A 21847-nucleotide genomic window follows, 5' to 3' on the forward strand; every position below is an offset into this window, starting at 1 on the left:
TCTCATCCATGCTTCTTTCCTTTCTTCCATTCATCTCTTTGTCCTTCCTTCTTCATCAATAAACCATAAAAAGTAGTAACAATTAGCAGAAAAACAGAAAAGCAGATATTAACAGAAAAATATTGTAAATATCTACTTTTAATATGTACTATTGTTATTATCTTATATTTTATTATTTATTTATTTATTAAATCGATTTATAGGCCGCACAATCCCAGAGGACTCTATTTTCATAAAGTATTTTTCAATTAACAGAGAGAAAAACAATGTGGATTATTTGAATTCTATAATTTATTTTAAAAGAACTAGTAATTAGGTGAATGAAAAAATAATAAGAAATTCAGCAAACTTTCAGTGACCTATGGAAACAAACATGCTTAAAAATAACGATAGTAAATCCAATAGCAGTAGACTTATATACCGCTTCATAGGCCTTTCAGGCCTCTCTAAGCGGTTTACAGAGAGTCAGCATATTGCCCCCAACAATCTGGGTCCTCATTTTACCCACCTCGGAAGGATGGAAGGCTGAGTCAACCCTGAGCCGGTGAGATTTGAACCGCTGACCTGCTGATCTAGCAGTAGCCTGCAGTGCTGCTTTTAACCACTGCGCCACCTTGGCTCTTCACCACCCCAGCATATTTTCTTAGACACTTTTGATTCAAATAAATCCATCATTTTGGAAAGGAATATTTACATATTTAACATCCAGATTTATTTCCAAGATGATCAACTCAGGGGGATCGACTCAGAAGAGAACTGGCATAAATGAAAAATGAAAGGTGAGGGATTGTTTAAGATTAATAGGTACTTTGTAATGGTTTTCATCATCTGATTATTTCATGGAAAAGCCCTTTCCTCATTTCATGATAAAATAAAAAAGTCCAAATAGCTGATAAAATAAAAAAGTCCAAAAATCAAATAAAAGTTCTCAAAAACTACATTAGTCAGAGGTTCTTGAGTCTCATTATGTTTTCTCTACAATTTAGATCGGGTCTCAGTAGAATAATATAACATTTGGGGAAAAAGATGCAAGCCAACAGACCAGCCCCAGATGCCAAGATGGAGAAGATCTCCACGGCCACCATGGACTTCCCTTTGGTGCTCAGATAAGTGGGGATGAAGGTGATCCAAACACTGCAGAAGATCAGCATGCTGAAAGTAATGAACTTGGCTTCATTAAAGCTGTCAGGCAAGTTCCTAGCCAGAAAGGCCACAGTGAAACTTACAAGGGCCAGAAAACCCAGGTAGGACAGGACAGTGTAAAACATTAAAGCTGAGCCTTCATTACATTCCAAGATGGCCTCTCCAGTCAAGGAGTGGAAATCAAAATTGGGAAATGAGGGAGTGGTTATCAGCCAGGTGGCACAAAGAATTGCCTGGATCAGGGGACAGCCTAATACAATGGAATTGGTCAGTGGTTTTCCTAAGAATTTCCTAGCCCTGTTTCCTGGCTTGGTGGCCATAAAGGCCAGAACCACCATGATAGTTTTTGCCAAGACAGAGGAAACTGCAAGGGAAAACAGAATGGCAAAGGCTGTTTGTCGGAAGAGACAGGTGAGCATCTGAGGTCGCCCAATGAAAAGGAAGGAGCAGAGGAAGCAGAGCAGGAGAGAGACTAGGAGGATGTAGGTGAGATCTCGGTTGTTCGCCTTGACAATTGGCGTGTCATGATTTTTATGGAAAACCACCAGGACTGCAGATGTGGTCACAGAGAGAAAAAGAGCAAGAGAAACTAAGATGTATCCCAGAGTCTCTTGATAGGAGAGGAAGTGGAGCATCTTGGCAATGCAGTGGTCCTTGTCCTTGTTGGGATACTGGTCTTCTGGACAGGGGTCACAGTGAGCTGCATCTGAAATCAAGAGTCATTTTGTATTTCATGATGGATCAAAAAGGGTTAATCATCTTTTACTGATGACCCTGATGACAGGTTAGCTAGAGGCAAGGATGTTTTCACCTCTTTGGCTCAAATTCTCTGCTTTGTGTTTTGCAATTGCACTTTCAGAATTTTGTTGCAGAGGAGAATACACAGATATAGCTGGATATAACTTCTCATTCCCCAACAGATCTATCAATTTTCTGGGACTGAACAATCATACTCTAGATAATAAATATTAGAGCTTTAACCTCACACTCCTTCATGAAAAGATTTGTAGTGGGATTTCCCAATGGGTTGTAAGAGTTGAGTAGAAAATCAAGGAGGTAAAACATGAAGAGCACCAAGGACTCCTCAACACATGAATTGTGTCCCAAACTACCTTGCGTTAAATTGCTGAGCAGTGGGGCAGGTTGTCTCCTCAGGACAATCTCAGGACAATCCTGACACAGGTGACCTGGGGTGGGAGGTGGGCAGGACAGTTTAGATCCCATGAACTCAGAATTTCTGCTGAAAAACATGAACATGTTGAAGAATTTCAATTTATGAAAAATAACAACAAAATTGATATTGCCCTCTACTGAGTGGTTTCCTGGATCTTAGAAGATCTACATTAAAAGTTTGTTCTACCTGTCTGATTAGAAATGGTCCCTTCTGAACAAGGATCACATCGGTAGCAGCAGACCTGCTCTCCCTCTGGAACACTCCTCTTCTCTCCTGCATGGCACCTCTTCATGCCACACCGGCCAAAAGGCACTTTCTGAAAGAGAATAAGGAGATGCTTGAGATAGTATAAGCAACAAACATGCTTCACTGATTCATTTGTACATTTCTGTTTCCATTATCAAAATGTCTTCAAAAGAAATGGTTAACTGGGCTCTAGCAGAAACCTGGAAAAGGCACAGAGAGATTAAGGCCGATTCCATTCCAGACCACCAATGGATGCTGGAGATTGTAACTGGGGCTTGACATGCAATAGAAGGGTCATAAATTGAGCTATAGCTTTTCTGAAGCAAACACTGATGGAGATCCAACTGAATGGGAATGGTCCATGGAAACCACTATTGCCTGCTCCATCTGCATCCTGGGTATCAAGCAGAATTTCTTCCTAATCTCAACACTTTTGGATCTGTCACAAATCAGACCTCAAATATGTTACATGCAAAGTAGTTTTGTCATCAAATTGTTGCCAAAGTTTTGATTCAGTAACCTGTTCTCCAGTAAGGGAGATGTTTTGAATCCCTAGAAGAGAATGACTCTTTTGGACTTCCTGGGCAGGACCTTGCTGATGGTAGCAGCTTAATAGAGCTGCTCCCGAGATCCTGGTCGTGTTATCTGTCTACACATCTGACAGGTACCTTATCCATTCAGGCAAGAAGGGAAGGAGAGAGATCCAGCTGGCAAAGTGCCTTTTTGATCTTTGCAGCTTTTTTGTCTGCGAAGAGAGTGGGGGGCCGGCCGAGGCAGAATCATCTCTGCACCAGAATCTACAGCTGCTTTTTGCAGCCCAAAGTAAGATCCTCCCACTTAGAACAATATTTGAACTATTTGATTTTAATACAAGCAGAGCCCGTATCTGAGAACTTCATTTGCTTATTTAATCCTAGCTTCATTTTTTTACAAGATCTTCCTTCGTTAATTTGGTTTTTTTTTTAAAAAAAAAAAGCGCTTTTAAAATGGTGACGGTGAATTCTCCATAACAACGCTCCCCTCCTTAATCTTCTTGCAAAGAACAGCTATAAAACTTCAATGGAAGGGAGTGATTCATTGCTCTGCCTTATAGCCGGCCAGCAGATTTGTATTAATTAGTTTCATTTCTACAAGATTCCACAAGACCTTTTTTTTAAAATCAACTTTGCTAATATATTTTTCTAATATAGAGAAGTTTAAAATGGCGTTGAATATGCTGAGCTGTTTCGTTACAATGCTTTTTTTCTGAAACCTTCTGAAAAGTCCTACAGAGCTAATAAAGGGGTGATTTAATGCTTCTTTTTGTAGCTGCATAGCGGGCCAGTAGAGTTTGATTAATTGCTCGAAGATAAGACTTGGAATGGCCTCAAAATTAAATCCTGCTTTGAAACCACCTCCTAGAAGTACATCCCCAATACCTGGCACAAAGTCGCAGCCTCCACCCTCTATGCCCCATACTGGAGATTTGCTAATGAAAGAACTTTTTTGGAAACTTTTAGAGATTTTAAAGAGGAGATAAAAGAGGAGATAAAAGAACTTAAGGCGGACTTGTATGATAAAATTGATACTAGGATTGCTAAAATGAAAGATGATATGCTGGGACTTGTAACTGTACTGACAGAAAATGTTTCTGGAATTGAAGATAGTCTAGAGGATCCTAACCAAGCTAGCAATAGCAGTAGACTTATATACCGCTTCATAGGGCTTTCAGCCCTCTCTAAGCGGTTTACAGAGAGTCAGCATATTGCCCCCAACAATCTGGGTCCTCATTTTACCCACCTCGGAAGGATGGAAGGCTGAGTCAACCCTGAGCCGGTGAGATTTGAACCGCTGAACTGCTGATCTAGCAGTAGCCTGCAGTGCTGCATTTAACCACTGGGCCACCTCGGCTCTTCAGCTAATACCAATTTGACATCCAAAACTGAGGTGGTGCAACAAAAAGTTGAAAACACTGAAAAACAAATTATTATGATACAGTAGAGGCAGATGGAGCTGGCATTAAGAGTAAGGGGGTTGCGTGAGGATAAACAGGAGAACTTGAAACAGATTCTTTCAGAAGCTTTTGATTGTCTGGTGGGAAGACCGGGGTCCAACTTTGACTGGTAGATTGATAAAGCTTATCGCGTTAATTCTTGGGTGGCAAAACAGAAGCAACTTCCCCGAGATGTAGTTATATATTTCACTACAAGAGAGTTCAGAAACATGATATTACAAGAGTCCTATAACACTAGGCTCCAAATTGGGGGCCAGGATTTGACTGTTTTGAAAGAAATACCACCTCAAATGCTAAGAGCCAGGAGAGACTATGCTTTTTTAGTGGAAGAACTCAGAATCCGTCAGATACACTACAGATGGGATGCACCATTTGGTATTATATTTACATTTGACAGGCAAAGATATCGTCTCAACTCCGTATGGAAAGCTTGAGATTTTTATCACAATATTTTGAAGGTGGGACACCCTGCACCATCTGGATCCGGAGAAAGACCACAAGAAGGACAAGACAGACAGCAAAACTACCAGACAAGATGTACCATCTCCCCTCCCTAGAAGGGCAAGGTGTTATGCAACAAAGACCTAGCTGTATGACTACCAGACGAATGGAAAAACAAGCAAAAAGGCAACAACCTCAACAATCACCGGCCATCAATCAAGGAGTTACAGCAACAAGCTCAGAAGCCATGGGAGGAGCTAGGCCAAAGGTTAAACAGGCCATGCAGGAGGCTCTAAAAAAGCTTCAGGTAACCAAAGATGACAACTAAGATTCTAACATGGAATGTCAATGGACTAAATTCTCCACAGAAGAGAAAGAAAATATTTCACTATCTTAAACAGTTTAAGAATGATATAATTTGTTTGCAAGAAACTCATATCAAATCAACTGATCAAAAATATTTGATTAACCCAAAACTTGGTCAACATTTTGTAGCCTCTGCCATGGAAAAGAAAAATGGTATAGTTGTATACTTAAGAAAAGATATCAAAGCTGAATTGATTGAAGCAGATCCCTTTGGAAGATATATCACGTTAGATCTAATCTTAGAAGGGAAAAAGATATTACTTTTGGGAATTTATGCTCCTAATCAACAGCAAGACAGATTCTATAGAAATCTTCATGCTAAATTAGTTCAGTGGGACTATAGGTCTTGTATACTATTGGGTGATTGGAATGGTGTGATAGACACTAAAAGAGATAAGAAGACTTCTCGCCCAAATACTAAGATGCAAGCAAAGCTACCCAAATCTTTTTTTGACATGATGGATGACTTCGAATTGAGAGATATTTGGCGAGTGAGAAATGCAGAGGAACATGATTTCACTTTCTTTTCTGATAGACGTCAATCCTTTTCAAGGATTGATTTTATACTAATCACTAATGATTTGCTTTCTAGGGTGAAGAAGACAAAGATTGCAGCTAGGGTCCTTTCGGATCATAACCCAGTTTGGATGGAATTGGGAAGGGCAGTGCAGGCAAGAAGGTCTTGGAGATTGAATGAAAACTTATTTAGATATGAAAAGTATATTAATGATTGTAAAAAAATGTTATCTGAATAATATATGAGAGGAGTGCTGATGAATATAAATAAAACACATAGATATAAACAAAGGCTAAAATGAAGAGAATTGGAAGAGGAAATTAAGAGGAAAGAGATGGAGGTAACAATAAATCCAGGCGATACAAAGGTTAAAGAAGCAATCACCATATTAAAATCTCAATTTGACATGTTGATCTCTGACCAGGTAGCCACTAGTTTATTATATGCAAAACACAATACTTTTTGTAACGTAAACAAACCTGGCAGATGGTTAGCTTATCAGATTAGGAAAAAAAGGAAAATTCGAAATATATCTAAACTGACTTACAGAGGGAAGGAGGTGTTTCAACAGGAGAAGATTCAAAAGGCATTTTGGGAATTTTTTACAGAATTGTATAAAGGGGATAAAATTAATGGTTTAGATATAGACAAATATTTAGATAAAGAGAAAATACCCTCAGTTAGAGAAGAGCACAGGCAAAAGTTGAACCAACCAATAACTTCGGGGGAAATTTTGCAGGTAATCAAGCAATTAAAGTTAGGGAAAGCACCAGGTACAGATGGTTTGACAGCGGTTTACTATAAAAATTTACAGTTAGAAATGGTAGAACCTCTTAGAGAATTATTTAATAAGATTCAAACGGAAGGTAAGATGCCTCCATCTTGGAAGACAGCGTTTATATTGTTGATACCCAAAGAAGATCAAGATATTACCCAACCAAAAAATTATAGACCTATTTCATTACTTAATGTAGATTATAAAATCTTTACTAAAATACTAGCAAATAGGTTAATGGTGGTTATTCAACAACTGATACATACCGACCAAACAGGTTTTATACAGGGGAGACAGATGAAGAGTAATGTTAGATTAATTATTAATGCTTTAGAATATTTGGGAAAGAATAATCAAATTCCTGCTGCGTTCATATTTTTGGATGCTGAGAAGGCCTTTGTCGAGTTAACTGGCAATTTCTGTTGAAGATATTGCAAAAAATGCAGATAGGAGATAGCTTTTTACAGTCAATTAAAGCAATATACCAACAGCAAACAGCCCAAATCATAGTCAACTGAAGTTTAACAGATCCTTTTCAAATCGGAAAAGGTACAAGACAGAGCTGTCCTTTGTCCCCACTATTGTTCATTATAACTCTGGAAGTAATGTTGAATAAAATACGGGGCTTGGATGGTCTAAAAGGGATCAAGATTAGGCAGCAAGAATACAGAGTGCACGCTTTTGCAGATGATTTGGTCATAATATTGGAACAACCGCAGGAATCCAGTATGGTTTTAATGAATACGATTTATCAATATGGTCAAGTGTCTGGTTTTAAAATAAATTTAGGAAAAACAAAAATATTAGCTATAAATATGAATACTAAACAAAAGGAAGAACTAGGAGGGATGCTAGGATGTGAGGTAGTCAAAAAAGTCAAATATCTTGGAGTTAATATTTTAACTTCAAATCGGAAACTATATAAGCATAATTATGAACCACTTTGGTATAGTATACAGATAGAGATGAAAAAATGGGAGAAATTGCACTTATCTTTGCTGAGTAGGATAGCGGCAGTGAAAATGAACATTTTACCAAAATTTTTATTTCTCTTCCAAATGTTACCTATACTTAAAACAGATGCGAATCTGTTAGAATGGCAGAAGGGTATCAACAAATTTGTATGGGCAGGAAAGAAGCCGAGGGTAAAGCTGAAAATAATGCAAGATGCACGCGAGAGAGGAGGCTTGAAATTACCTAACCTAAAACTATATTATGATGCAGTGGTGCTATCTCTAATTAGTGATTGGACTCATTTAACTAATGATAGAATATTGAATATTGAGGGACACGATCTGGTATATGGTTGGCATGCTTACCTATTATTCAACAAAAAATTGGACAAGAATTTTAAAAGTCATATCTTAAGAAATGCTTTACTGCGGGTCTGGAAAAAATACCAATATAAATTAAATGACAAGTTACCCATGTGGGCAATTCCTAGACATGCAATTGAAAATATGAATATAACACAAAAACAGGATAGAACTACCTACAGACAGCTTTTCATTTTGGAAAGGGGGGTACTACAACTAAAATCTTTAGAGGTATTAAAAGAGGAGAAGGTAGTTCAAACATGGTTCCAGTATGGGCAATTACAGGCCAGGTGGAAAACAGATCAAAAAATTGGTTTTATCCAAGTTGAGGATAATCTATTTAAACAAATAAGAGATCAAAGCTTAATGCATATAAAGAGGATATATAATGTATTAATACAGATGGATTCGGAAATAGAATTAGTTAAAGATTGTATGATAAAGTGGGCTCAAAACATTGAAGAACCAATAATGCTGGATACATGGGAAAGAATCTGGGTAAGAAATTTACACAAGCTCAAAACCTGAGAGAAAATTTTTATAAGATGTTCTATAGATGGCATTTAGATCCTAAAACACTGGCTTCTATGTATCCGAATTTACAGCCTAAATGTTGGAGATGTGGTTCTCTCGATGCTACATATTTTCATATATGGTGGACCTGCCAAAAGGTTAAGGCATTTTGGATAAAAATATGGTGGATTATGCAAAATATCTTTAAAAGAAGGATAAAGTTTACTCCTCAGCTATTTTTACTAGGTATAAGTACTGACTTTACAGTGGTAGAGACTAAATTGATTTTGCACCTAATAACGGCAGCAAGACTGTTGGTGGCGCAATACTGGAAGAAGGAAGACTTGCCTACAACTCAAGAATGGACATTGAAAGTTACAAATTTAGCCGAGATGGCTAAAATATCGGCATATCTTAAAGGCCACTCAAATGAAAGATATAAACGACTTCCTGTGGGAGGAACCTGTCGCCGAGGAGCTCAACGAAGCCCCTCTTAAAGATCTGGTCTGTATATCTAATTAAGATCAATAGATATCATCCCTTTCTGGCAGAAAGGGACAGGCAGAAGCTCAGGTGTTAGGATTTATTCGTAGTTCACAGCCCTCTTCTTTTTTTTTTGGGCTGCGAACAGAGAATGGATCCAACGTAGCCGAGCTTTTATCTCCAGCCATTTCTTTGCAGCTGCCTTTTTGCAGCCCTAGACAGCCGACTCCCGCACTCAGGACAATGATAAATTGCTTTTAAGATAATACGAGCGGGTCGCACCTCTGTGATGTGTTTTTTTTTTTAACTATCTAAACACCAGCCTTGTTTTTCCTTTGAACTTCTCTGCGCAATTGGGACACAAAATGGCGTTTTTACTGTGTTGGTGATTGATGACGTAATTAACTGGCTTTATTTCCCCGGAGACCGCTACTCATTAATGAGCAAAGTCTACAAATAATTTATTGAGAACTGGCCAGCTGAAGACACTGTTTATCTGTCTATTCTCAGATTTTATCTATAATGTCTCCCAGGTCCAAACAGGCAAAAAAATCCTCCCCCCTTGTGCTTAAAGAACTTGCTACCAAATCGCTGCCTTTGTCTCCTACGCCATCTACTGGAGATTTCTTGACACAGGAGCTTCTCTTTCAAATAATTAATGACTTTAGAAAAGAAATTCAAGAATTTGTGTTGGATTTATGCGATAAAATACATGCCAAAATTGCCCAGATAAATGCGAATACGTTTGAAGTCACGTCTACTTTAACAGATTATGTTGAAGAAATGGAGACGAAATTGGAATCTTTGAAGAGGGCTAATTTTAATTTGTCTTCTAATATTCAAGCTTTACAACAAGAGATTATTAATAATCAAACACAACTTACAATGATAAATTATAATACAAAGGCGTTTGCAATAAGAGTCAGAGGACTGCCTGAAAAGAAAGGAGAAAATTTGAAACAGACTTTTGTAGAAGCTTTCAGCCAAGTGGTGGGAGGCCCAGGACTTAATTTTGATTGGAATATTCGAAAAATCTATCGCCAAAATTCGCATGTAGCAGAGGAACGACAGCTTCCAAGAGACATAATTATATACTTTTTCACAAGAGAATCCAGAAATGCGATCTCACAAAAGCTTCATAATAGAAGGCTCAGAATTGATGACCACGATTTGTTCGTCTTTAAAGATATCCCGCTTCAGATGCTGCACGCAAGGAGAAGTTATACTTTTTTAACCCAAGAACTCAGAAATCGTCAAATAAAGTATAAATGGGAGGCTCCAGTTGGAATCACAGTTACATTTGAAAATCAAAGATTTCGTATTAATTCTGTTTCGGAAGCTCGGGACTTTTATTATAAAACTCTGAAGGCGGGGCTTCCTGACTCACTCGGAAACGCGGAAGGACAAGGTGAAGGAAAGACAAGCAGCAATTCACTTAACTACAAGAAGGAGGGAGTTGCTCTCCCCCTACTGGAGAGGCAGAAGAGCGGAAACTGAGGATTCAGTCATATTTTCAAAGCAGCGTGACACGTGGTTATAAGGCAGAGGGTTGCCTTTTCTTTCCGGAAGGACAGAAGAGTAAAGAATACAGACCCAGCGACGTTTTTAAAATACTTTCTAAGCTTTTGGACTGATTAAAACTTTAGGATTTCTGTTTGGTATGAAATGGTAAAGCTGTGTACTGATACGGGACTTTTACAAGACTTATTTGAGTTTCAATCCAAACTGCGCATGAAGTGTTTTCTGTGAGGAAAGCGGGGACTAAGATTTATTTGAATTGCGGTTTGGGATGAATGGAGTGTGGAGCAGAAAGGAAGGTGGAGTGGGATATTGATGAAGGAATCTTGGGATTGAACGAACTGGTATGAATTTTGGGCATATGTTTTACGAATTTACATGTCTGAAGTATAATATAAAAAGCTCAGGACTTCAAAGTGAAGAGCGAGATCCTAATCTTATGCAATTTGGGCTTGGGAGGAATGGAGACGTGAAACGAAGGATAGGAAGATGAGTAGCGAAAGTATGAAGATAAATTGATTTTTGTATAAACTAATAGTTGAATATAAGGTTAAGAAAGACTATCTGGAGATTCTACAGGAAGATGGGGGTAAATATCAAAGAAGTAAGGGACGAGGACAAAATATAAATGGAATGATTCACACTGTTTAAAATTTGAAGAATGATGGGAGGCTGAGCATAATGCAAAAGAGTTTTCAATTTTATTTTATTTACTTTTTTGTTTTTGTTTTCTTTTTCGGAGTGTTCTTTTTATTTTATTTTCATTATTATTGTTAATAAGATATTTTGAAGGTGAATGGTACTGAACTGTGCCGGGTGTGTGACCTGGGAAGTCGGAGGGGGTTAGGGAGGGGGGTTCATTGGGGGTGGGTGGGTGGGTGGAGATATAGCTTCAATATATAGAACAAGAAGAATACACTTGTATACTGCTGTTCCTTATCTTTTCTTTTTATTTTTCTCTTTTTTTTTCTTATTGCTTTTTTCTTTCCTTTTTTTTTTTGTTGGGTGTAAGGAATAGAGAAATGCACCATAGTGAGAAGTAGAGGAAAAGAAGAGGGAGAAGTAAGGAGGGAGGAAGAGGGGAATGTAAGGAGGATGAGAGGGGAAGGAGGGTGAGAAAGGCGAGAAAGGAAGATAGGAGGGGAAAGGGAAGTAGGAGGGGTGATCGTTGGAGGGAGAAAGGAAAGTTGGAGGGGGAGAAGAAGGGGTGTGTGAAAGTGATAGGTGGGGTTTATGAGTTGTGTTTCGGTTGGGGGTTTTTTGTTTTTTTTTTTCTTACGATTATAATATTATTATTGCCAATATCCAGTATATAAGTGAATGTATAAAATTGAAAATGAAAATGAATAAAACATAAAAAAAAAAATGAAAGATATAAACGAGACTGGAAAAATGGATTGACTATATACAAAACAAATATGGGACTAAGAAATTCCAGATAGCCTATGCTTAAGATCAGGAATGATTTAAACTCTTTAAAGTTAGCATAGCAAGAAGAAGCTAAGATCAATGTAGAGATGTTATTAACCATTTTTTATTTCTTTTTTCTCAATATACTTTAGACTGTGTTTGTTAAAAATCTATACCGTGTATGGGCTCTGGGAAGTCGGGGGGGGGAGGTGGGGTGTTGGGGGGGAGGGTGGGGGGAGGGAGGGATATTTATGTGTTAAATTTCAATGTAATGCGACTTCACATGTATACTGTTTTTCTTTAATTTCTGTGTAAAAATAGGATGTTAAGTACATTGACATATAGTGGAAATACACCAAGGGGAGGAAGAGTGGGATAGAAGAAAGATGGGTAGAGAGGGCAGGAGAGAGGATGAGAGGGAGGGTGAGAAGGAAGGGAGGGAGTGGATCGGGAGAGAGGAGTGGTAGAGGGGGAGGGGAAGTAGGGTAGAGGGGGATGATTGAGGGAAGATAGAAAGTTGGAGGGGGTGGAAGAGAGAGGTGTACGGAGAGTGGAAGAGGTATATTGGGCTTCTAATTTTGGGGGTATTGTTGACAAGAGGAATTGCTGCAATTATTGTTTAATGTTGTATGGCTCCGGCTATGCACAGTATATATGTGAGTGTATGAAAATGAAAAAAAAAAGGAAAATAAAAACCTTTTAATAATAATAATAAAAAAAATAACAAGAGAATGACTCTTTTGCTGCATTTATTTTAACTTCCAGCTCACCCTTTTTGTCCAGACAATTGCATCAGAGTTAATGTTGAAATCCTGCCCTGGGGGAGCCTCAGGTTCTATCTGTCCAACTTTACTGTGGACAAAAGATAGATTGGGGAAGAAAACCCAGTTGAGAAGATCATAACGAGCAGATCCCAGTCCACTTTCTGAGAAGGAGATTTCATCACCAGCACTGTTGTTGAAGTGGACCTTCCTCAAACAGGGAAGAAGCTGAATGAAAAGAAATTGGAATAACTGGTTTCTATCATTGTGTGATGGCCCTCATATTAGGGGATTCGTATCTATCTGGGAATCTAGAAGAGTTTCCTTGTTGAAGATCTGAGCAATCTAGAATAACATCAAGTTTTTACCTACTTCCCCTACAAAAGTTTCTCTTTTGTATTGGCCATTTGTATTACAGCTACTTCAGCTGCAGTTTTTATCAGAATGGTGTCTACATACAAATATGTCAAATTCAAAATTCCTTGTATGGTCTTGCTTCTGTGATACTAGGCTCTTTTTAAATGTTGACTTTGGCCCAAAGTCTTGAAAATGAGCAATGCATTTTAGGAACAATTAAATCATTTTTACCACATTGGTGTAGAATCCGAGTGACTTTCTCTAGCTGACAATCAAGGAAAGCAGAATGTGGGAACAAGATATGACCAAGTGGGGCCATGTGAAGGAATTTCCTGCCCCAGTTTGTTATTCTACTGTCCAGAAGAGGCCCAAGGTTTAGCATTTGATGCCGAATTGTATCTTTGCTTGTTCCCTTCTTGCCATTTTCTTCCATTAATGGATCAATTGTTTCCTTGATTTTTTTCTTCTTTTTTCAAATGTTGAAATACGTTTTTTTAATTTTTTAAAACTTTTGTAAAAGTTTTGTAAAAGGAAACATTCCTTTTAATATGCCAATTAGCAAACATTCCTTCTTTATTTCTGTTCTGCTGATACTCCCCCACTCCTCTAAGGATTTGTTTTCCACACAGTGCCTGCCCTGATTTGTGGCTTCACTGGCCAAAGAGATCCGTTCTTTAGCCTTTGAGGCAGAAATAAAAAACATCTGATGAATTTCAGACTAGGTTGAGTCCAGTTCTGTGTGGTAAATTTGACAAAGGTTGCTTGGACACAACAAGCTGTTCAGTACAACACGTTGCAAACTAAAGACACGAGGAAGGTCACACAGCATGCTAAGCCATAGAAACACAAACCAAGATTAAAATCAACTGAGTTTAGTATCTTTTTAAAGAGTAGGGCAAGATTGGAGAATGATGAGCAATCTGGACCACAGAATCACCAAAAGTCAGGCATGACGGATAACATCATCATCGTCATCAAGGGCACATCCAGAAGAAAACTGAGGTGGTTCTGCAAATGTGCCCACTAGGACTGTTTAAGCCTCTGGCAAAATTGCTATCTTGCTCTTTGTTCTCTCTTGCTCTGGGATGGTGCTTCCTCCCTGGAATGACCACTTTATGAAACTCAGGCAACCCTTGAAGACCTTTGAAGAATTTTTAGGAAGGTCTTTCCTACATGAACCTCATGGACACTGGTTTGGTTTATTTCCCTTCTCTCCTCCACCTCTCTCAACAAAATATTTTGTTTAATTGACTTTACTGTTGTTTTCTGCTTAAATACTATTTCAATCTGGTTTCATGCAGTAATATGATACCATGCATATATTTGATGAAAGAAATACACATTGTGAGTTTCCTATTTAAAGATGATGATGATGATGATGATGATGATGATGATGATGATGATGATGATTGATGATGATGATGATGGTGGTGATGATGATGATGATGATGATGATGATGATGATGATGATGATGATGATGATGATGATTGCAGAAATTACCTTTCCAGACTGGACATTGGATCACTCTTGATAATCTTCCATTTGTTACTTCCTGTACTGCTCTCAGTTTCTTTGGAATATAGGTTGACCCCTCATTTGTGTTTTTGTTAATAATTACTGTTTTAATCTGGTTTAATGCAGATTTGATGCAGTGATATGATGCCATAGAATTGTTTAATTCAAGAAATACAAACGGGGAGCTTCCTCTCTAAGCATCTGTGTCCTGCATTAAAAACCTTTATCCAGTCCAAGGAATGGAAAAAAAAACCTCACAGAAATTACCTGCCATGACTGGACATTTGAGATCCTCTTTCCAATCCTCATCATGGCTGGTTGCCCTCTGGATCCATGCATGGCATGTAATGCGTGTGCCACAGCATAAATGGCATTGTAGATGTTGTAACTTTCCCCTGTCATGCTTGTTTCAAACACGTAAGATGGCAGATTCCGTAAATCCTCCTTTCCTGTACATGGTTTTCTCCCCTTTGGAGGGATCCTGCCTGGTTTGTAGATCTTGCAGCCAAAGACCCATTCCCACCACGTTGGGAGAAAAACGTCCCCTTGTGGGTTCAAAGGGTCTAAAGACAGGAGAAAATGGCTGAATTTTGAGACATCCCTGGTGTGGTCCCTAAAATGCAAAGCTCCATGGAAGGGCTTTATACTTTTCAATAAGTATTGAGAGTTCAGCGCATTAATTTTCCAACTGGATGTAAAGATCCAGACTTTCAGAAATGATGCATGTCTCTCTCTTTCATAAGCAAACATAACTATCTGTACATTTGTAATAGTATTGGAGTCTGCAAACAAAATAATCACTTCACCTATAGACCAAGTATTGAAAATATGATGTAATTTCGAAACTGAAGTAGCAATAAAATCAAATTTCATAATTTCAGTGAAGGCCAGGCAGATCTCCTTCTCCTTCAGCATTGGCACCAGAGAGGAAATGAAATGTTCTCCACTGTCATTTTCAGGGGCCACCAGCCCAACCCAGTTCCACTGGAAATACAGGAGTAGCTGGACTACACCCACGTACTGAGGAAATTCCCTGGGATTAATCCGGAAGAAGGACGGATAAACTCTTCTGTCTCCCTGAGTGAACTCAGAGCCAACACCGAGCTGGAAAAAAGGAGAATCTTCTTGAAAAGACAAAGTACATTTTAATGCTGACTTCAAGGGTCCCCATTGTGTGGTTCATTGCCCCACCAGTCAGGTTTATCCACTTTGAGTGGCAGGCTTCATCTTCCTCCCTTCTTAGGAAGAGCCACCAGTTATCTATTGTTTCCTGGTTGTGACAGATCAGAAGTAAAAGGAACAAATCCTAAATCTGACACAGAGAATAAATTGCACTGAAAGCTGCAGAAATATGATAAACTTCTATGAAAGTCAGGAACTAATTCCTTTTTCAGAATTATATCAATATGGCTTTGTTGTTATATAAAAATGTATCTTGATATATAAAATCCAGAAATCAATTCAAATATGAGATGGATTATTTAAGTCATATACATCTAATATTCTCCCCTCCCCACCAAAACATTGATTTCATCCTTGCCTTCTCTATGTTTGTCTACTCCATACTGTAATCCCCACTTACCTGTGGGACCTTGAAGATGCTGAAGATGGAGGCCATCTGCCTTGAGGATTTGGGGCCCTCACCCCCAATGACGGAGAGAAGGGTGTCCTGCCTGTCACATTTATAACCTGGAACCATTTGGCCTCGTGTGGAGAGCAGGGAGAGGCTGAATAAGGAAATCTCCCTGTGAATCTTGCTATTCTCATAGATGTGGAAGCCAAGAGTGATGTTGGGCAGGAGATCCAGATCCTTGTTCACCTCCGTGACAGTAAACACCAAGGCTAGGAAGTACTGGTAGTTTGGGGGTGTGAGTCTGTAGTGGGAAAAATATGGGGAGCATTATATTTTTGGTGCTGTTGATGTTGGCATTGCCTTTCTTAAGTGTCCTTGGAACAGAAAGTCACAAATTTCATTTGTTTGGATTTTTTAAACGATGTTCCTTGACTTAACTTGGAGGGATTTCTGAGTAAGGAGAAAGGCCTGGCTGTCCTTCTCCCATATCATTTTACCACCACCACCCCTCTGTTCTCCCTCTTTCCTTCATTTGGTATGAAATCCTCTCCAGTTGCTCCTCTTCTTCCCTAATCATTTTCTTCCTCTCTCGGAGCAGCTTCTTCAGGTCTGAGCAAAAGACTCCAGTGAGGGTCACAACACAGACTCACTAAGGGCCATTATTCATGAGCTCTGCAGATTCCTAAACTGAGGGGTTTTTATTTGGCAATGTCCCACATTGGAATAAGATTGAACATTTCTTTGATGTTTTTTAATTACTATAACTTTAGGTCCAAATTAATATTATAAGTCAACATCTTGACTAGGGCAGCTAGAGTCTCATAGTGTTGTCTCTCCTCAGTTTTATGTTGTCTCTCATCTTCCTCATGAATAGTTCTGGAGCGATGGAAAATTCTAGCCTATTTCTTGAATTTGCCTCTTTATTGAGACAAGGACTTAAATTTGAAGATCCCCAGAATGAGGATTTCTTAAAAGAGGCCCTGAATCCAAAGGAAAGAAAACAATCACCTATATCTTTCCCCTCCAGGTGAAACTTACGTAACTTTATTATTAAAATGCAACAGGTCCTTTTGGAAATCTGGGATTCTGAACTCCAGAGAGGTTAACAGGGGCAAATTCCCCCCAATATTCAGATCACCAGGCCTGTAAAATTCCCATGGATCTTGAAACTGTAAATGTTTTTGCGATGCGCATACGGTTTGAATTTCCTTAGTAGCAATGGGAGGCAGGAGGCAGAGGATCAACATCAGCAGCAGGAGAGGCAGCCCAGCCATTCTTCTCACCTTCCCTCCTAGATCAGAAATGAAGGTTTGTACAGAAGCTGAATTGCAGGGAGCTTTGGAAATCTCACCAGATTAACAGAGTTGAGACTGCCCAAATTACCTCAGGGCAAATTTATCAGATGTCTCTTTTAATTAACACATTTGTATTTTATCACGTTATTTCCTCCTATCTATCGTATTCTGAAATTAGATTTGCTGCATTTTATTCTATTTTAAGGAAAGGTCTGCAAGACTAATCAATCAATAAACTACTCTAATATCATGCTTTCTCTTACTTGTGTTTTGAGGCAAAGACCAGTTGAATCTCACTGAACCCTGGAGTTGGCTCTTTGGAAGACAAAGTAAAGTCTTCCACCACTGGGATAACTCAGTACATATTTCCTAAAGCCCTTTTTGTTACTTTGGAAGATTCATGTGGGTTAAAATCCACAGGGGATACAATACGAATTACTGTTCTTCTGATAATTGCAAGGAAAAACCATTGTCCTACCCACTGAGCAATAGATGTGATTTGCACCTGAGATAGGAAAAAACATGTTTGTGTCCCCTGTAGCTAATCCACAGAGCAGATGGACTTGAGAGTCAAAATGAAGTTGACTTTTTGAACTACCTGAAAGTGAACACCTGCACACAAGATGGAATTTGGCCTGTGCCATAGTATGTTCAGATAGAATGGGTGCTGATGGGGCAGGGTGGCAGTCAGCTGAACCCTAGGAAGAGTGAGCAATCACCCCAGTGTTTAGATAGAAGAACTGGTTTAGTTATATCCACAAAAGAAGGGATGTAATGGATTGATTGATCAAATTTATGTGGCCCCCATCTCATGCAAAGTGATTCTGAGCAGCATGCAACAGTCCAATGAAAAGTGTAAATAAGTGTAAATAAAGTGTAAATGTAAATAAAGAAAACCTTTATACAACATTTATTAAAAGGAATTATTGGGTTTCCCAAGTCTGCAAGCATGACCAGATTTGAAAGACCTTCAGAAGCTCAGGAGTGATGAGGCCACACAATGCAGCTCAGCAAGCAAAGGTGTGATGAGATCTCCAAGAAACATAACTGCTCTTGTTAATGCAGTTTACACCAGCTGAAGCTACTGGATACTCTTCAAGGGAAGGCTCATATGGAACACATTGCCTTAGTCCAACCAAGATGTGACCGGGGCATTTTCTGTCTTGGAAGAGGTGCGACTGGCATATACAGTTGTGAAAAGGCCTTTCTAGCCATGTCCTCAAGCGGGAGTTGTGAGTCTAGAAGGACCCCACCTTTCTTGCAAGGTCTGTTTTGGGCAAATGCTACTCCACCCAGCACCATAGATTGTATAGTCCTAGAATTAGAGATCCCCCCAAACCCAAAGCCACTCAGTCTTGCTGAGGTTCCTTAGAAGTCTGTTTTTCCCCATCCAGATATTCATAGCCTCCAGACAGCAGGACAGAACATGTACAGCACTGCTTAATTTACCAGAAGCACTGATGGGGTGTCATCAGCATATAGCGGATACCTCACCACAAGGAGATACATGAGCTTACCCTGGGGTCTCATGCAGATGTCGAATAGAAGAGGGGACAGCACTGACCCCTGTGGCATCTCAGAATAAGAAGGTCCAGGGTGGGGTCACTCTTCCACATTTGCCATTGAGTCGAGTAAGATGAGGATGGACACACTAATTTACCTGTTCCTAGCACTTCACTCTTCTGGGCCCAGAGCTCTGCTGTTGTTCCTGGGATCTGCTGGAGTCCCTCTACCAGTTTAAAAGCCACAGCCCAAAATACCCCTATCACTAGGACCACTTTGTCCTTGACTTTCCTCTCCAATTCATCCTTTAGACCCCAGAACTTTTCAGTGTCCCACCCTCCTTCTTCCTGATCTTGCTGTCATTCACAGATACAGATTAACAGAGTTGGAAGGGACCTTGTAGGTCATTTAGTCCAACACACCACCCAAGAAGACTCTATACCATTTTTGACAGATGGCAATCCAGTCTCTTCTGGAAAGCTTCCAGTTATGACATGCCCACAATTTCTGAAGGCAACTTCTGTTCCATTTGACACTGCTTCATCTATCCCCACCTCTGCCTTCTTCTCTATGACCTCTATGTCTGGTTCATTGGCCAGGACCTGCCTGTCTGCTTGATCTGGAAGTTCCAGAGGATCTTAGCCCTGTTATTCTCCACAACTTTGTGTGGAATATCACAACTGGGTTTTAGAAAGCTTAGCTCATACAGTGTGCATATGTTCCTGTTCCAACTACCTGGTGGTGTCATTCAGTGTATGCTGTCCCTGCCTGCATCTTACACCCTGTCACTTATGTATTGGATTCTCTCGGAGGCTGGATGAAATATTGAGGTGTGATCTACCCAATATATAATAGGGATCGATATCCATTGAGTTGGATACGTCTCTCAGTGATTCTATGGGCCAGGCCTCTCCACATCTTCTGATCCTGCACTATACTTTTGAATTGTTTTATGTTCCAGCTGTTGTCACCTTTGGTAATGTCCAGTCATGGTATTTTTGGTGGCCTGGTTTCCTTTTACTTTTCCAAACATCATTGCTTTCTCCAATTGTCAAAGTAAATGAGACTCAATTTCATAATTTTCTTCCAGCAGCATACCTGGTGTTCTATGCTCCAATACTTGCTTGTCAGTCACATTTACTGTCCAAAAGGTTGTTTAATATGTTATTTTAATCAGTTAAGCATAGCACATCACAATACTGAGACCCAAGGAGAAATGTTTTAATACTCTAAATTATTTTGTACCAAATCTGAAGGAATTTCATACAGGAACTAAAATGATGTGTCTTTGGACAGAGATGATTATAAAATACAAATAGTACTTAGACTAATTTATGACTTTACAACTTACAGCCCTCTCTAAGTGGTTTACAGAGTCAGCCTATTGCCCCCAACAATCTGGGTTCTCCTTTTATCCACCTTGGAAGGATGGAAGGCTGAGTCAAAATTGGTGAGACCCGAACTGGCAGCCGGTGATCAGCAGAAATCCTGCACGCCTTCCCTGGCCCTGTTGCTCCTCGCTCACCCTGCCCATTTGTAAGCCTCTCCATCACTCGCTCACCCCACCCGTCCACACGATCCTAGCTGAATTCGGTGTCAAGTCCCATACCTGGGAGTGGAGGTGGTGAACAGAGAAGCATGGAGAGGTACACTCCACTAGACAGCAGCAGCAAGCTCAGGAGTTTTCTCCTGGATTCTTCTCTGTCATGCCTCCTCCTATCTCCCAAAGTTCTTTCCCCAGTCTGTGATAGCTTTCTACTGGATTCTCCTCTGTCTTGCCTCCTCCGATCTCCCAAAGTTCTTTCCCCAGCATGTGATAGCTTTGTCTTGGATTCCTCTCTGTCTTGCCTCCTCCAATCTCTCAAAGTTCTTTCTCCAGAGTCTGATAGCTTTCTACTGGATTCCCCTCTGTCTTGCCTCCTCCAATCTCCCAAAGTTTTTTCCCCAGCGTGTGATAGCTTTGTCTTGGATTCCCCTCTGTCATGCCTCCTCCGATCTCCCAAAATTCTTTCCCCATCGTGTGATAGCTTTCTACTGGATTCCCCTCTGTCTTGCCTTTTCCAATCTCCCAAAGTTTTTTCCCCAGCGTGTGATAGCTTTGTCTTGGATTCCCCTCTGTCATGCCTCCTCCGATCTCCCAAAATTCTTTCCCCATCGTGTGATAGCTTTCTACTGGATTCCCCTCTGTCTTGCCTCCTCCAATCTCCCAAAGTTTTTTCCCCAGCGTGTGATAGCTTTGTCTTGGATTCCACTCTGTCATGCCTCCTCCAATCTCCCAAAATTCTTTCCCCAGCATGTGATAGCTTTCTACTGGATTCCTCTCTGTCTTGCCTCCTCCATTCTTCCAAAATTCTTTCCCCAGCATGTGATAGCTTTCTACTGGATTCCCCTCTGTCCTGCCTTCTCCGATCTTCCTAATTTCAGCCCTTAATCCTCCAGTTGTCAATTTTTGTGAGGTTTTCCCCTCTCTTCCCCCCGCCTTCATAGGAGTCCCAAAAAAGTTTGCCACATGGCTTGGGGTTAGTGGTCATGTGACCGAGTGTGCATGAGTGATGTCAAGTTGGCCATACCTGCCCAATCACATTGCTTCCAAGCCATGCCCACAAAATAGGCCACACCCACATAATAGGTTCTGAAAAATTTGAAACCCACCACTGAGCCCCACCCATCACCCAGGCCATTACAACACAAAACAACAATGGACACACAACCAGCACCAATCAGCACCAGTCTACCAATCATGATACAGCCACACATCCAATCAATCCACCTACTGAAACAAAGCCAGCACTCCACACCCCCTCCACTAAGATTTATAGAAAGATGGCAGCTCCGACCACGCTTTAAGCCTAAAACCCAGCCTGTAGATGGCGAGTGAGACCTCACCGAAACGTTGCCAAGGCAATCTCAACCTTACATGGGAAAAGACCCGAATACAACAAGACCA

The 21847-nt window shown here is 39.9% G+C and overlaps 1 protein-coding gene across 1 annotated transcript; it reads right to left on the reverse strand.

Annotated features, from left to right (window-relative positions):
- Positions 1–743: 743 nt before the first annotated feature.
- LOC148049957 (vomeronasal type-2 receptor 26-like) lies at positions 744–21498 on the reverse strand. Its single transcript, XM_087705808.1, has 9 exons — positions 21471–21498; positions 19455–19519; positions 19058–19256; positions 18915–18972; positions 16174–16403; positions 14797–15653; positions 12666–12884; positions 2504–2633; positions 744–1849 (listed from the first exon to the last, which is right to left on the reverse strand). The coding sequence occupies exons 1-9, from the start codon at positions 21496–21498 to the stop codon at positions 945–947; spliced, it is 2691 nt and encodes an 896-aa protein (XP_087561934.1). The 3' UTR covers positions 744–944.
- Positions 21499–21847: the final 349 nt, after the last annotated feature.

This window comes from Thamnophis sirtalis, unplaced genomic scaffold (genome assembly GCF_051295495.1).
Source record: "Thamnophis sirtalis isolate CommonGarterSnake01/CBP01778 unplaced genomic scaffold, rThaSir2_p1.2 scaffold_1, whole genome shotgun sequence".
Taxonomy (NCBI): Eukaryota; Metazoa; Chordata; class Lepidosauria; order Squamata; family Natricidae; genus Thamnophis; species Thamnophis sirtalis.

Excerpts from the sequence above, each read along its gene's own strand:
- LOC148049957 (XM_087705808.1), bottom strand. The coding sequence starts at position 21,498 with ATGGCTTGGAAGCAATGTGATTGGGCAG. Across the intron at positions 16,404-18,914 it reads CATCTGCATGAGACCCCAGG|ACTCACACCCCCAAACTACC; the intron begins GTAAGCTCATGT and ends TTCCCACTACAG. Across the intron at positions 12,885-14,796 it reads CAAATGTCCAGTCATGGCAG|CTTCTTCCCTGTTTGAGGAA; the intron begins GTAATTTCTGTG and ends CTTTTCATTCAG.